The sequence below is a fragment of the Somniosus microcephalus genome, chromosome 13 (genome assembly GCF_052327205.1).
Source record: "Somniosus microcephalus isolate GS21.2 chromosome 13, FLI_Smic_1.0, whole genome shotgun sequence".
Taxonomy (NCBI): domain Eukaryota; kingdom Metazoa; phylum Chordata; class Chondrichthyes; order Squaliformes; family Somniosidae; genus Somniosus; species Somniosus microcephalus.
In genome coordinates this window covers 160,359,501-160,376,243 of record NC_140999.1, presented here as the reverse complement: position 1 = coordinate 160,376,243, position 16,743 = coordinate 160,359,501, and the positions used below count along the sequence as shown (strand labels likewise).

At 42.8% G+C, this 16,743-nt stretch overlaps 1 protein-coding gene across 2 annotated transcripts in view; it reads right to left on the bottom strand.

Annotated features, from left to right (window-relative positions):
• Positions 1-2,252: 2,252 nt before the first annotated feature.
• LOC147108715 (zinc finger protein 704-like) overlaps positions 2,253-16,743 on the bottom strand; it is a 128,913-nt gene continuing 114,422 nt past the window's right edge. For both annotated transcript variants that reach the window (XM_086005461.1, XM_086005460.1), the window contains exons 7-9: positions 14,929-15,033; positions 6,881-6,996; positions 2,253-4,847 (exon numbers count right to left, since the gene is read on the bottom strand). In XM_086005461.1, coding sequence (XP_085861587.1) covers positions 4,736-4,847; positions 6,881-6,996; positions 14,929-15,033 — 333 coding nt within the window. In that variant the 3' untranslated portion in view covers positions 2,253-4,735. The remainder of the gene's footprint in view (positions 4,848-6,880; positions 6,997-14,928; positions 15,034-16,743) is intronic.

Below are 16,743 nucleotides of genomic sequence, written 5' to 3'. Positions count from 1 at the left end.
CTCTCTCTTTCATATGTTGAAATCAGCACTCATCACACAATTTCCTTTTCTAGTCTTTCCCAGAACCTCAAAAACTGGAACACTTTACCTCCCTGCCTCAGTGTTCCCTTCTTGCTGAAATCCAGACTTTTAAAACCAATCATTTAACAATACTTGAATTGCTTCATCTTCTCTCCTAATCTTTTTTAATCTTGGTGGTGTCCAGCTCTTTAAGCCTTGGTCCTTTACCTGGGTTTCTCAATTTGAAAGAACTCTTGCGGCTGCTGATTGGAAGAATGGGAGAACTTTCTACTAGTAAGGTACTTGCTATAGGAATTCTTCAATCAACAGTGCATAAGTGTCCAGGGCCATCTTGTTTCCAAGTCCACTAAAACAATCGACCTAGTGGAATTAATGAAAATTTGGTGTGCTTAAGGTTCATCACCAAAAGCCAATGTTCCAGACAAATGAATTTGTACATCTGTGTATTGATGTTGCCATCTTTTTCTTCAAAATGAAGTGGCTCAAGACCCTTGGGTCAAAAGCCTCATCATTTTGGAGACAGTCAAGATGCTGTTGAAAATCCACAAGTTTTCAATCACCAAATGAACCTTCTCCATAGCATGGGGAATCAGAAATTTCTGCACTCGAACTAAATTTGAGAATCACGGTCAAAAATATAGGTAGCGCTGCAGCGGAGGCTATTAACTCCTTATACTCCATTCCTGGGTATAATTTGTTACTATTTCATTAGAACGATTTTAGTACTTTTAATAATTTAGTTATGAGAGAGTTCTGAAAGTACACTATTCAACAGTCAGTATACTTGAATATTTTCAGTGATTAATAAAAGTGGATACCGAGTAGTGTGAGAGAAAAACCCTTACTGAAGGTCAAGACTGAAAAAGGAGTCAAAAGGCTACTCACCAAATACAGAGACAATTAAAAAGGGCTTTGGCTGATTTTCACAGTGATAAGATCAAGGTAAACTCCAATATTCAAATCTAAAAAATATTTCCATTACTTTCAAATAGCATTTTATCATGAATAAATTTTTATCTATAGTATGAATACTAAATCAAGAAAAAATGTTATAATTACAATTTTTAGTTTAAAATATTTATGAGTGATTCCTAACCTCCGCTTATGTGGCTAAGTGTAATACTGCAATAAGCCACAAAAAGGCGCTAAACTATTCAGATTTGTCTCTTTTCAGTGAGAGGAAAATTCAATTTACATAAAACCATTCCTTAAAAAAAATACCATTATTTCTTCATGCTGATAAAAATAGAATCTAGCAGATTAAAAGTCCATTAAAACTTCAACTTTTTTCACATTAAAACGAAGTCACAATGTCAGTGTATGAATGCCTCCTTTACCGGCTATCTTAACAGATGTTAATCTGTTTTTAAAGTAAACAGAAAATAGCCAAGTAATTTCATATGAATCCAACAAGTATTCATACACACTGCAATTTCATCATTACGGATGTTCATCTTTAATGATAAAATGATGCTCATAAAATATGAATAGCCAATTACTGTACTGCTTTAACTATATTCTGTGCATCTAAACATTTGGCGAATGTTATTGAAAGAAAACCTTGGAACTAAACTTTCAATATTAAGAACTTTTGCCTGGCTCTTGTAAAATTTTTATTACTAGTTAGAATGTGGAGATCAAATGTCATTAATATAATCTCTGATCAGTACCATGTTCCTGGTCTGCTTGCGGCAGACACACTTGAGGTTTGAGGTTGTATTTATATTGTTGCTGCTGGGCTGAGACTAGTAACTACAGTACAGGTTCCAGCCAGGCAATACCTCATTTATGCTGCCTGGCTTTGATGCAAATTGTCCTGACCAGGAGAGAGCACTGTGCATCCTTGCTTATGTGCACACACACAACTCCACTCTCAGCTGCTAAATGTTAAATGAATTGAGTGTGCAGGTGATTCCTAGGATTTGTTTAAGCTGAGTTGACGCCACACTGGAGTTAAATTCCATACAGCATCAAAGCACGAGGCTGTATTTTCCAGGGGATCGTACACCACTCCGCTTCGGAGACAGGAGTCAGATCAGGACTAAATTCAGAGCTATATTGCCAGCTTTGTGGCACTTCGAAGCAAAAATCACCTCGCAGTGATGCTAACGTTGCTGTAAACACTTCCTGACCGCGACAGTGTGAAGCCCAGTTGTCCAATGTGTTGGTGTTTAGTAAGACTATCTGGTGACACCCATGTTTTTAAAAATGCATTACTATTTAAACAAAAACAGTTCTGAGGATCTTTATTTCTTGCATTTTTTAAAAAAATATGAAACCCAGCATTACATTGGCACGTAAACCTCAGCAGTAGGCATTGCTGATCATGTAAGACATGACACAGCATTACAGGTGTATGTACAGAAATAACAGAGGTCCTTCCCATTCTGGTTAACTTAGTAATTATGTTCCTTTGTAAAACCATGAGAATTTTACATCCCCACTGAAACACAGTATGGAAAACAAATGCTGCACCTCTCCAACATTAATAAAAAGCACACTATACATATTATCATCCATAACTTTTTTTCATACAAAAAGTGCATTTTCCCCAAAAGGATTATGATTTCTTCACCTGTTCAATGATTAAGTTCTGAAACCAAAGCTGGTACAACTGCTGGTAATACACATTCTGTCTTCAAAGCAGAAATAAAGTTCTCTCTTGGAATGTTTACTGCCACAATTATGTAATACAAATGAGTTTGGCAATAAAACGAGCTTTGTTGTGGGTTGAAGTTTCCTTTGCATAATGACATGAAAAATTAACCATTGACCATTTTTTTTCCACATACAAAGAAAGAATTAATGTAATGAAAGCTGCAAAAGTTAACAGTTTACATTCATTTGCTTATGTCACCAGTTGTGGTCAAAGACCAGTTTAGAGCTGTTTATGCAAGATCTATTTTACAAGTAAGCCCTTTTTTTTTTAAATCAAAAAAGAAAAAAAATCCAGTATATAATTAAAAATATTAGAGTCTCTGCTTTTCCATGTTACAGTTATAAACATTAAAATCCTGAGAATACAGCATATCATAATAAACTGTTCATGGAGAGACTTACTTTGGTATGTTATCTCTAAAATACTACAGTATGAACACTGATCAAAACCCAAGAGATATGCCTGATTTTCCTCTCTAACTACTGAAACAAATCGTTCATTAGGGCTGGGTTTTGCAGGGATTATGGAGGGGTCAGTATGTCAGCACAACTTAAAATAACTTCACATCTGAGCATTATAAGGATTTTAAATTTTTTTTGATATACAAAGCAATATTTTCTTTGTACAGCAATCAATCAATTTTTTTTGGCAATATTCGTCTTCAAACTGCCAGCTACTTCAATATGTTTAGACCCTTCAATAAGTGACTTTATCACTGGCCAGTGACTAACTGGATGGAAAGAAATCTTAAACCCTGCATTTAATCAAACTGCTAAAGTTTTAAGCTGCCAGTTCCATTTACTGTTAAACATTTGGCAGAAACTTATGCCTGAAGACCCGAGATATAACTGGTGGTAAATTGGATTGGATTTAGCTTAATATCCTGGTACTAAAAGAAGGTGCAGCATTCTCTGTTGGTCACAGTCATTAAATGGTAACCAATCAAGAAAACAAAAATAAATTGCAGTGGTGAGCGCAGATACACTTACGCAACAGCTTAAAGAAAAAAAAATGCAATGGCAACCAGCACTGAAGAACGGACTAAACACTGTGAAAGGATGGTTGTCATACATTCATGAAAATGGATCATAAATACAAAACCATTTTCATCAGGTTTTTCTTCTCCTTTCTCAAAAACTCAACTAAAGCTATGCTACAAGTCGTATTTTACAGTGAAGAGACATTATTTACATCTCACATACTTCCTCACAACTATATGACGTTGCACCTTTAGCAACCTCCATGTGTTTCTAGAATTATTCATTGTGCAGTACAGCCTAGTGCAATTCAACGAGGTTCTCCCGTTGGCACATCCTGAAGTTTTCAGCCAGGTCTGACCCTACTTTTACTTCCAAATTACTAGCCAATAATAACAAAAAAAGAGTTAAAAAAAAACTTATGACAGCAATATACAAGTGTTTTCACCGTAAAAACAATTAAAATTTGGTTAAACGATTTTTTTTTCTCTGTATACTATCAAAAACCAAAACTGTAAAATTTACTTTTTTTTAAAAATGCATTAAAAGCAAAGCTCTACAGCAATAAATTCAATTTGCTTACTTTTTTTTTTAACATCTGCATATGTTTCCTGAAACAATACAAGTCTCATAAGGAACCCATGTCCAGCAGTGGAATGAGGAGTCAATTCTTCTCCAAAATTGAAGATTTTTTGTTTTTAAAGGGGGCAAAATAAAATGAGACCAGAGTGCAAAGATAGCAGTCAAAAAGCCAGCTGCTTAGGAATTTCATCAAATTGGCAAAGATTTGATATTTTTAAAAAAACAGCAAAATTGTCAGCTGGTTCAAGTGCCATTAAAAACACAGCAAGTTCAAAGAAAAACTTCAAAAGCAAAAACGGTCAACATACTAAAAAAAAAGTTTGACTTTTTTTTTGATTGCATTCACACATAATTACAAGTGCTTCATCCAAACAGAATCATGCATCAAGCATTCCCTGCTTTTAATGTACTTTGCCTTTTTCTATTATAATTGATTGTTCAGGAAACAACGCGTTGTCAGATCTTAGAGTGTACAAAATTCAGAAAGTGCCATTTTTCAGTCAACAAACCGCTGACAGGCCTTCTTCCAGCGACAGGCAGTGCACCACATATCCCGGTTTTCCATACCGTAAACTTTTCGGCATTTCTTTCCTTCACCCCTGGGCTTCCTGAAAGGAGAGGCATGTAAATTTGTGAAAAACAGCTCTTTCAAAAGCTTTCACTCATACTCCCGCTACTTAACTTCTTTGAGAGAAAGCTGGGCCAGCACATATCCCTTCCCATCAATCACACCTGCCAACTCCTAACTACCAGCAACACTTCAGAGAACTTAAATGAATGTCACTCAGATGGTTTGATGTCTGGTAATTTGTGATATATTCACTGGCTTCAGACTAGTGGACAGTGCAAGTCTCAGGCACTCCAAGCCATCTATTTCAAAACTTTTAAGGTCACAAGAGTAGAATGCTTAAACAAACATGATTACAGAAGCAATGCTTCTCAAATGTATGCAGTAGCTTTGTAACTTATTAACCATATGCTACAAAAACAAACTTCTCACTGTCCATCTTCAAGATGGGAGCCAAATCTAAAACAAATCAGGCTCTCAATGGTTGCTTATTCAGCCAAAGGCCAATAGTCTATAGATTGTTCTAACCTTGTTGATAATGTGATCAAGTTAAGCTTTGATGTGATTTACCTGTGCAAATGAAGGAGCCCCATCACTCTTGTGAAGAGGTCTGGAAAGTTCCATAGCTTCTGGACGTTTAAATCTGCCATACTTAATTAAGAAGAAAGCTGACTGGTTCTTAGTCTGGGAGGGGGCAGGCAGCTGGCCAATTGTAATCCAATACTAGCAGCAGAAGAATGTGGATACATTTGCTGCTTTGTTAAATTGTGGGTTTTAGGAGCAAGCTCAGTACATGGACAGCTACTGAGATGCACGGGAGTGTTTACACTAACCTAAATAATAACATAGCTTCATTTTATCCATATTATCTTTTATTAAAAATCCTGTGGAATATTTGAAAAAGATGAAAGAAACTGCCTCTAAAAAAACATACAGGCACATGCTATAAATATGGAACTGAAGGCAGGAGCACACAAGTATGCACAAAACATTTACAGGACTATGGGGAAAGAGCAGGGGAGTGGGACTAATTGGATTGCTCTTTCAAAGAGCTGGCACAGGCACGATGGGCTGAATGGCCTCATTCTCTGCTGTATTATTCTACGATTCTATGGGGGTGAAATTCCCCTAGAGGGCCATTTGGGACGCGAAGTAAAAAATGTTTGGAAAATTAGGGCGAGCCGCTAACCTTTTGAAACATTAATTAAATTCCCATTTTTTCTTCCACGAGGAAGGTGGAGTGCGTAATCAAGTGCTTCACTTGCCTCTTGGGAGTGCAAGAGGCGGGGAACGTCCCAATCCAGGGCAAAGTGCTCAGCAGTGCCACAATTGGCCATTCTTGGCGCTGCCACGTTGCAGGGGCTATTCCCTGCATTAAAAGGGAAGGGCCCAACGCTGCGAGCTCTTCAGGTTTATTTTTAGATATGTGGGCCACCGGGGAGCGGGAGTGCTGTGCGGTCAGCTCGGCAGTCATGCAGAGTGCCGGGCTGACCAATCGCAGCACGGACACCATGACCGGTGGCCGAAAATAAATATTTTTAAAAACTGGCAGATTTTCTTGGCTGGCCGCCCACTGCGCCTTTAAGTTGCCCCCCCCCCCACCCCAAGCAACCAGCCTCAATCGATTAACACCGCCCGGCGCTGCTGCGGGGCGCGATTGCAAATTTTTCTTCCAAGGCGTTGTGCCTGGAGATGACGTCGTGATCTCCAGGCGCCGCCGCTAACCTCAAGGGGATGTGAAGCCATTCACGCCTCCCACCGGAGGCGCAAACAAGGGAAATTTCGTCCCCCATGTCTATAGCTGTTTTGTAGAGCACTGTGGAGTTGTGTGATTAATGTCAACTGCAAATGCTAATTAATAAACGTTCAAATAATTCATATCAATTTTCTTCTTACAGATGCAATCAAATATTATTGCAGCTTAAAATTTCTTTTAAAAGTTATTAGTTCAGAAGTATTAAAAAAAATGATTTGTGCTACTGTAGGTTAACATTGCTTTTGGTTTCAGTCAGAGGGATAAAAATCAAATCCATTACACCAAACTAAAGTATGGAACATAAAATAAGATAGTACCTTGTTCCTGTCCCTGGTTTAGGGGATGACACGAGAGAAGTATGTACCTTTAAGGATGGGTGAGAAATCTGTCGCTTCTCAACAATACTGATTGGACGAATTTGTGTTAAAGGACCCTAAAGGCAATCAGAGATTCAAAATCAGTTCCCAGTTTCCATATCAAAAAGTACAAATAAAAAGCAAAACACTGCAAATGGAAAACAGAATAGGAAGGGCAGCGTCTGAAATGTTGACTTGCTGTTTCTCTCTACAGATGGCGACTAACTAGCTGAGTATTTCTTGCATTTTCTGTTTTTGCTTCAAAAAAAGTACAATTTTATATTGATGGTTGTATGGAAGATCTATATTGTGGTTCCAACCCACAAAGGAATCTTAAACTGGAATTATTTGTGTCAGTTAACATTCCATTTGCATTAGACACTCATTTCTCAGGTTTTCATATACAAAAATGTATGTTCTAAAGTTACTTCAAGCCATTAGTGGATCTAAGCTCACCCTAGGTTTGACGTTATCTTAATTACTTGACAGAAATGCCAGTGCTGCATTAAATTCTTCCAAGGGTACTGCACCTTTGGACAATTGCAGCTGCAAATCCAAGTTTATTTTATTTTCTTCTTCACTTTTGACATATCAGCTTGGATTGCACAAGCCTGACTAGCAGTAGGGTGCAGTGCAATTTGCAGCCACCTGATGTGATGTGCATCAACCCGTCTGTAAATTCTAGGGTCCGTCTCATTAAAATATTTTGGGTGAGCTCCGGGCATCAGAAATGCCTCTAAATGGGATCTCAGCCAAGTGGGGGCAGGAAGTAATATGGTGCTGCAGGATTTAAAAGCCTTCCAGCCTTAAAGGGGCAGGCAACATCACTGCCATTCTGTTGAGAGAAAGGAGGTCTCACTTTGCAGAACAGCTGCCAGTTCTTCAGGAGGGCAGAGACCACCAGATTCACTGATGGGGCAGCAGAAATACACCTCAGGAAGTGAGGCAGAGAGGGCAATACATACAGTGCCAAAGAGAGCTGCACTGGGCAGTCAGTGCCACCTCCACCATTCCTGCTCGGCCAGGTAGTACCTCAAGTTTAAAGAACTTACAGGTCAAAGTGACAGAAATAACCAACACCGTGCAAGAATTCACTGTAGTAAGCATCTCTGCCACTTACAATGATCTATTGGTCACACTACATTAAAATGCTTTAATAACTTAACAATGCTGTGAGGCTGACCTGTGCCCTTGAGCACAGCCTTCATCTGGAAATGGCAACCTTCCATGTATTCACCATGCAAAAGAATTACATGGAATGGAATTGCCTGCATCTGTCACCATCCCCTTTATGCATGCTGACACCAGGTTTTACTGCAGATCACAGGAACAAAAAGGTAATTCTCACTTTCTCTGCTCTCTTATTGGTGAGTGTATGAGCACGAAGCAAAGGCGAGTATGTGTGCACCGCAGAACTGTGACAGATAGTCCCGCAAATGTCCAATCACTTGCCCCCAATGAGTGACGGGTGCAGCAAATCTCAAGGAGGAAGCCAGACGACACGTCAGAAATGAGCAAGTAGAAAGGCTTGTGCCAGCTGTGAGTTTGTGATAAACATGTGCTGCGCCTATATTAACCATCAGCAAACAATGAAATCCTCATTTCATTCCTTCTATATGTGAACTCTGCTCATGAAGAAACCATTGTAACCTCTCTTCCTCTAGACGCTGAAGAATAACACAAAAGCCTCGGGAGAAAACCCAGCGACCAGCGAGGCCCGAGACCAGTCGGGAGCAGTGTGGTGAGACCGGTATAAAATACCGGAGAGAGGCGAGGCCCGAGACCAGTCGGGACCAGCGGGAGCAGCTCGGGAGAAAACCCGGCGACCAGCGAGGCCCGAGACCAGTCGGGAGCAGTGTGGTGAGACCGGTATAAAAACCGGAGAGAGGCGAGGCCCAAGACCAGTCGGGACCAGCGAGGAGGAGCTCGGGAGAAAACCCGGCGACCAGCGAGGCCCGAGACCAGTCGGGAGCAGTGTGGTGAGACCGGTATAAAAACCGGAGAGAGGCGAGGCCCGGGACCAGCGGGAGCAGCGAGGAGGAGCTCGGGAGAAAACCCGGCGACCAGCGAGGCCCGAGACCAGTCGGGAGCAGTGTGGTGAGACCGGTATAAAAACCGGAGAGAGGCGAGGCATACCAACTCAGCAGCGGGGAGAGAGGTAAAAAGTAATCAGTGTGTGACGTCACCAGGGAGCAGGTAGGTGATTGGTTGGTGAGTATTTCTCTTTTTTCAATACAAGCTTGAATTCTGTGGTGTTAAATTTCTGTGGTGTAGTGGGGATAGCTGGTAAATAAAGCGCCCTAGAGCATACCTGTAACTGGGGTATTGAATAAATTTTTTAAGTAATTAAAGGGGTAAGTCATGGCAGGAGAGTTCAGACCCGTGCTCTGCTCCTCCTGCTCTATGTGGGAAGTCAGGGATGCTGCCAGTGTCCCTGATGACCATGTGTGCGGGAAATGCATCCAGCTGCAGCTACTTGTAGACCGCATTGCGGCGCTCGAGCTGCGGGTGGATGAATTTTGGAGCATGCGCGATGCTGAAAGGCTCGTGGATAACACGTTTAGCGAGTTGTGCACGCCTCAGGGTAGGGCAGCACAGGGGGTGACCATCAGGCGGAGCAACAAAGGCAGGCAGGTAGTGCAGGGAACCCCTGCGGACATCCCCCTTTCAAACAAGTATACCGCTTTGGATACTGTTGAGGGGGATGACTCACCAGGGGAAGGCAGCAGCGGCCAACTTCCTGGCACTGGGGGTGCTCCTGCTGCCCAGGAAGGGGGGAAAAAGAGTGGGAGAGCAATAGTGGTAGGGGATTCTATAGTAAGGGGAACAGATAGGCGTTTCTGTGGCCGTAGACGTGAATCCAGGATGGTTTGTTGCCTCCCTGGTGCCAGGGTCAAGGATGTCACTGAGCGGCTGCAGGGCATTCTGGAGGGGGAGGGAGAACAGCCAGTGGTCGTGGTCCACATTGGTACCAACGACATAGGTAAAAAGAGGGATGAGGTCCTGCAGCAAGAATTTAGGGAGCTAGGTGAAGGATTAAGGAGCAGGACCTCAAAGGTTGTAATCTCTGGATTACTCCCGGTGCCACGTGCTAGTAAGTATAGGAATAGGAAGATAGAACAGATGAATGCGTGGCTAAAGGGATGGTGCAGGGGGGAGGGCTTTAGTTTCCTGGATCACTGGGTCTGCTTCTGGGAAAGGTGGGACTTGTACAAGTCGGACGGTTTACACCTGAACCAGGGGGGAACCAATATCCTTGCGGGGAGGTTTGCTAGCACTGCTGGGGAGGGTTTAAACTAACTTGGCAGGGGGTTGGGGTACAGAGTGGAGCTATAGTAGGGGGTGATTTACGGCCAAATACAGAGGGAAAAACAAGTCAGCTGGGAAGGCAGAGCAAATATGTGAAGGCAAAAGAGAATATGGCAGGGCTGGAAGGCATTTATTTTAATGCAAGGAGTCTTGCAAATAAGGTGGATGAACTGAAGTTGTTGTTGAACACATGGGAGTACGATATTGTTGCTATCACGGAGACATGGTTGAGGGAGGGTCAGGACTGGCAGCTCAATATTCCGGGGTATAGAATCTTCAGGCGAGACAGAGGGGGGTGTAAAAGGGGAGGGGGTGTTGCAATATTAATTAAGGAGTCAATTACTGCTGTAAGGAGGGATGATATATTAGCGGGTTCCTCTAATGAGGCCATATGGGTAGAACTTAAAAACAAAAAGGGGGCAAGCACTTTGCTGGGAGTGTACTATAGGCCCCCAAACAGTCAGGGGGAGATAGAGGAACAGATATGTAGGCAAATCTCAGAGAAGTGCGAAAATAATAGGGTAATAATAGTGGGGGATTTCAACTTCCCCAATATAAATTGGGACAGTCAGAGTGTGAAAGGCTTAGAGGGTGCAGAATTCTTAAAGTGCATCCAGGAGAGCTTTTTGAGCCAACATGTAGAAAGTCCTACAAGAGAGGGGGCGGTACTGGACCTAATTCTGGGGAATGTAGCCGGGCAAGTGGTGGAAGTGTCAGTAGGAGAGCATTTTGGCGACAGTGACCATAATTTGGTGAGATTTAAGGTGGTCATGGAAAAAGACAAAGACGGCCCGGAAATAAGGGTTCTAAATTGGGGGAAGGCCGATTTTAATATGATAAGGCAGGATCTGGCCAAAGTGGACTGGGAGCAGCTGCTTATAGGAAAATCCACATCAAAACAGTGGGAGACTTTCAGAAGGGAAATAGAGAGAGTACAACGCCAACATGTTCCTGTAAAGGTCAAGGGTGGGACCAACAAGCAAAGGGAACCTTGGATGACAAGGGATATACAAAAATGCATTAGAAATAAAAGGGGGGCTTTTGGCAGTTACAAAAGACTAAAGACAGAAGAAGCCCTAGAGGAGTATAAAAAGTGCAGGGGCATACTTAAAAAAGAAATTAGGAGGGCGAGGAGGGGCCATGAAATAACACTGGCGAGCAAAATAAAGGAAAATCCTAAGATGTTTTATAAGTATATTAAGGGCAAGAGGATAACCAGGGAAAGGGTAGGGCCCATTAGGGACCAAAGTGGCAATCTGTGTGTAGAGCCAGAGGACGTAGGCGGGGTTTTAAATGAATTTTTTGCATCTGTGTTCACTATGGAGAAAGACGATGCAGACATAGAAATCGGGCAAGGGGACTGTGACATACTTGAACATATTAGCATCGAGAGGGAGGAGGTGCTAGCGGTTTTAGAGGGCCAAAAAGTGGATAAATCCCCAGGCCCGGACGAGATGTATCCCAGGCTGCTGTGGGAGGCAAGGGAGGAGATTGCAGGGGCTCTGACACAAATTTTCAGAACCTCTCTGGCCACAGGGGATGTACCAGGGGACTGGAGAACAGCGAACGTAGTACCATTATTCAAGAAGGGTAGCAGGGATAAACCAGGGAATTACAGGCCAGTGAGTCTAACATCTGTGGTGGGGAAATTATTGGAAAAAATTCTGAGGGACAAAATTAATCTCCACTTGGAGAGGCAAGGATTAATCGGGGATAGTCAGCATGGCTTTGTCAAGGGTAAATCATGTCTAACAAATCTGATCGAATTTTTCGAGGGGGTGACTAGTGGGGTGGATGAGGGAAATGCTGTGGATGTGGTTTACATGGACTTCAGTAAAGCTTTTGACAAAGTCCCGCATAGGAGACTGGTCAAGAAGGTAAGAGCCCATGGGATCCAGGGTGCCTTGGCGCATTGGATCCTAAACTGGCTGAGTGGCAGGAGGCAGAGGGTGATGGTCGAAGGTTGCTTTTGTGACTGGAAGCCTGTGTCCAGTGGGGTACCTCAGGGATCGGTGCTGGGTCCCTTATTGTTTGTGATCTACATAAATGATTTGGATGAAAATGTAAAAGGTATGATCAGTAAGTTCGCAGATGACACGAAAATTGGTGGGGTGGTAAATTGCGAGGAGGAAAGCCTCCGGCTACAGGACGATATAAACGGGTTGGTCAGATGGGCGGAGAAGTGGCAAATGGAATTTAACCCTGAAAAGTGCGAGGTGATGCATTTTGGACGGACAAATAAGGCAAGGGAATACACAATGAGTGGTAGGACCCTAGGAAGTACAGAGGGTCAGAGGGACCTTGGTGTACATGTACATAGATCCCTGAAGGCAGCGGAGCAGGTAGATAAGGTGGTTAAAAAGGCATATGGGATACTTATATTCTATGCCTCGGCTAATGAAGGCAAGAGCAGGGAGGTTATGATGGAGCTGTACAAAACGCTGGTGAGGCCACAGCTGGAGTACTGTGTGCAGTTCTGGTCGCCTCACTATAGGAAGGATGTGATTGCTTTGGAGAGGGTGCAGAGAAGATTCACCAGGATGTTACCTGGGATGGAGCGCCTCAGCTATGAAGAAAGACTAAACAGGCTGGGGTTGTTTTCCTTGGAGCAAAGAAGGCTGAGGGGGGACCTGATTGAGGTGTACAAAATGATGAGGGGCATAGATAGGGTAGACAAAGAGGAACTTTTCCCCTTAGTAGGGGGGTCAATAACAAGGGGGCATAGATTCAGGGTAAGGGGCAGGAGATTTAGAGGGGATTTGAGGAGGAACTTTTTCACCCAGAGGGTGGTTGGAATGTGGAACTCAATGCCTAAAAGGGTGGTAGAGGCAGGAACCCTCACAACATTCAAGAAGCATTTGGATGAGCACTTGAAATGCCATTGCATACAAGGCTATGGACCAAATGCTGGAAAATGGGATTCGACTGGACAGGGATGGATGGACGGCGCAGACACGATGGGCCGAAGGGCCTCTTTCTGTGCTGTAAAACTCTATGACTCTATGAGGTCCGGCCCTGCCACTATATTGGAGCTTGTACTCACACCCGTTTTATTCCTCCCAAACATCAGCTTAGATACATCACTTCGGGAAGTTAAGCGAATGAGACAGCGCTGGCAGACAAACAGAGCACGAGAGAGGAGTTGGAGGAGGTACACAAGGAGTAAGACAGAGGGTCAGGTTCTTTAGCCCCTTGGCTGAAGGGCCTGGCGAATCATGATTTCACAGGTCCGTGTTTTTTTTTAAATGCTTGCAGAGCATCAAGCAATAGGGGCCATGTCAGAAAGTATATTTCAGGTGGCAGCTTGGGTGTTGGAGTCCATGTAAAGGACGTTGGAGGACTACCATACAACTTTGCAGTCCACCTTGGGACTCTAGGGACATCTGCAGTCAGGTCCCCATGACAGGCTTTAAAGGCAGCCTGTTATTTCTTCCATGGATTCTCAGACTGCTGTCATAGAGGCCTGGGATGCCAGATTTGAGAGAGCTGTTCTTTCTGGCATCTGAAGGATTGCGGATGGGTTCAGACAAGCATCACAAGGCGGCTTCCCTGGCCTCTTTTTTGACCATTAACCCTGCTTTACTGCAGATCATAGCCAATGGGAAACCAACCTTTCTTGGTTCCTCAAACTCTTTTTTCATCATCTCATGTCAGCTTGGCTGAGTAGTAGCAATCGCATCTCTAGCTAGGTCCTGGGTTCAAGTCTCATGCTGGAATTTTAGCACAGAATCTGGCCTGACACTTCAGTGCAGTACTGAAGGAGTGCTGCATTGTCAGAGGTGTAGTCTTTCGTATGATACGTTAAACCAAGGCCATCTGCCTGTTCAAGTGGAAGTAAAAGATCTGATGGAAGAGTAGGGAAATCCACCCAGTGTCCTGGCCAACATTTATCCATCAACCAACAGCACCAAAATAACTTAACCTATCATGAGTTTCATTTGCTGTTCATGGTAATTTGCTGTGTGCAAAGTTGCAGCAGTGTTTGCCTACATAATAGTGAATGCACTTTAAAAGTAATTCATTGGCTGTGAAGGTGAGACTTCCTGAAAGGCACTATATAAATGCAACTTAAAAAAAATTATAATGATGTCCTGCATTCAGAACCCCTATAGTATACCCCACTCAGCTCTTGGTATGGTGTGATGTCAAAGCCCGAAGAAAATTATTGGCAGAAAAAAATGCAAATATGGAGGATTAGCCAGCAAACCTAAACAATGTATGAAGCAAAATGCAGCAAAGGATACATAAATATCCAAAATATAAACAAATGAAGAAACTACCTCCTCTCTTCAAGAAGCCCGTTTCAGCAGGCCAGGGTCCGGGTCTCCCGTGCACCAAATTATCAGCAAGGCTTGTGCTGTAGGCAGAGGAGTGCCTAAAGATGTGAATGTCAGCATGGGACCTTTTATACGAGGCCCGTGGTTGCTGGTTTATCTTTTTCTTTCTCCAACATTAAAAAGTCTACAGGGCTGATTTTGTGCTGCTCATGGGACCTTGCAAAATCAGCCCTATAAACATTTTGACAAGGGAGGCAGCAACAGCCCAAAGGTGGCGGTATTTGCAGGTATGAGTGACGTCCAATACCAATGTCAAAAATGGCTTAACGGGCTACTACCTTGTAATTATCCTGGTTGGCAGTCTGGGTTACGCTGGAGGTATGTGAACAATGAATGAACACAACTAGATTGTACAATGCTCACCTGTGAACCTTTAAAAATTATAGGCGGAGACTGCAATGATATGCTGAACCCAGTACCATTTGGCATGAACTTTGATGATACAGGGATGCTCACAGGGGCTGTAGCCTGCAAAATAGGAAAATAAAGGCAAGATTATAGAGACAGAGGGGCAAATAAAAATAAAAAGGTAACATGGGTGGTCAGCTGATGGAATTTAAAATCTTCTTACCATTCCAACTGTGAAAGTTGTTTTTTTCCCTATTCTGTAACTGGTATGGGTGGCTTTATCCCTACATTCCTGATCTGCTACATCAAACCGCACCCTACCCCTCCACACCACCTCCCACCAATCCCAATCACTAAATTAAGATAAAGCTATCATCTTTCTCTCTATTAGTTAGTGCATTGCTTTCTTCAATGCTGTTGGTTTGTCCATCTTGGAAACAATGGCCCCGAATTTGCAGTCCCGATGACGGCGAACTGGCAGCGTTTGCCGTCATTTCACCTTTGAAACTGACCGCAACTTCAGGATTTAGCGCATGCAGAGCCTAAAGCGGAAATCCTGAAGTTGCGGTCTGTCATTCACTGCTCCTCCACAGGCTGCGCTGTGCCCCTATTCAGTTCCCTCCTGAATTTGCTGATATTATCTATCTCTATTGTACCTCTGGATAGTCTGTTCCATATATTCACCACCCTGCATGAAGTAGTTAAATCTTAAACCATCTGTTTACCTTCCTTATTCAGAGCATAAGATTGTGCCCCTGGTCCGAATTGTGGTCATGTTAAACAATTTATTAGGATTCAGTTTATCTGTGCCCTTTAAGAATCTTGAAAGTTACAATATTATCTCACTCAAGCCACCTTTATTTAGTTTCATTGGTCTCCCCTCATAGCAAAGATGCCTAATCAATGGCATTAGTTTAGTTGCCCTTCTTGAACCCTCTCCGAACCCAGGATGTCCCCATCTTGCCTTGCACCATCATCCCTTTTGTCTCTTAATCACTCCTGCCTTCCATCCTATCACAGACCTTCCCTTTTGTTCTTTCCTCCCCATCCCCCCTCTACACTTGCTTAAATCCCGTTATAAACATTTTCCAGTTCCGATGAAAGGTCAGCGACCTGAAACGTTAACTGTTTCTTTCTCCACAGATGCTGCCTGACCTGTTGAGTATTTCCAGCATTTTCTGTTTTTATTTCAGATTTCCAGCATTCACAGTATTTTGCTTTTGTTCCCATCTTAATATGGAGACTTGATGGGCCGAATGGCCAGTTTCTGTGCTCCAAAAGTCCATGATTATTGTGTTATTTTTTTGTCTGGGGGAGGTGGGGTGTGGAATGGAAATTACAAGCTTGTTGCCCGTGTGCACATTTAGGGGTCATTTGTCAGGTTCCACTTTCTGCAGAGGCTCACTAGTGGTGAGCGTGGTAGCAGGGATAGGACTACAACACTGTAGCCCTAATTTTCTGACTGGTACTTGTGGCTAGAAGCACTCCAGACAAATTACCTTTTCATTATATAGTATTTTCCCAGAATTATTTCTACAAAAACAGGTTTAAGGCAGAATAAAGCATACTATAAATATATTAATCATTCTTCAGGATCAGCTTACCTCAGTGGTAGCATTCCTACCTCTAAGGTCACAAAGTTGTGAGTTCAAGCCCTGCTTTAGGATTTGAGCACATAACCTAGACTGACACTCCAGTATAGTACTGAAGGACTGTGTATGGTCGCAAGTGCCGTCTTTTAAATGAGATGTGAAAGTAAATGGATGCAATAGATCTCATGACATTATTTGAAGAGCAGGGACTTCTCCCAGTGTCATGGACAATATCCCT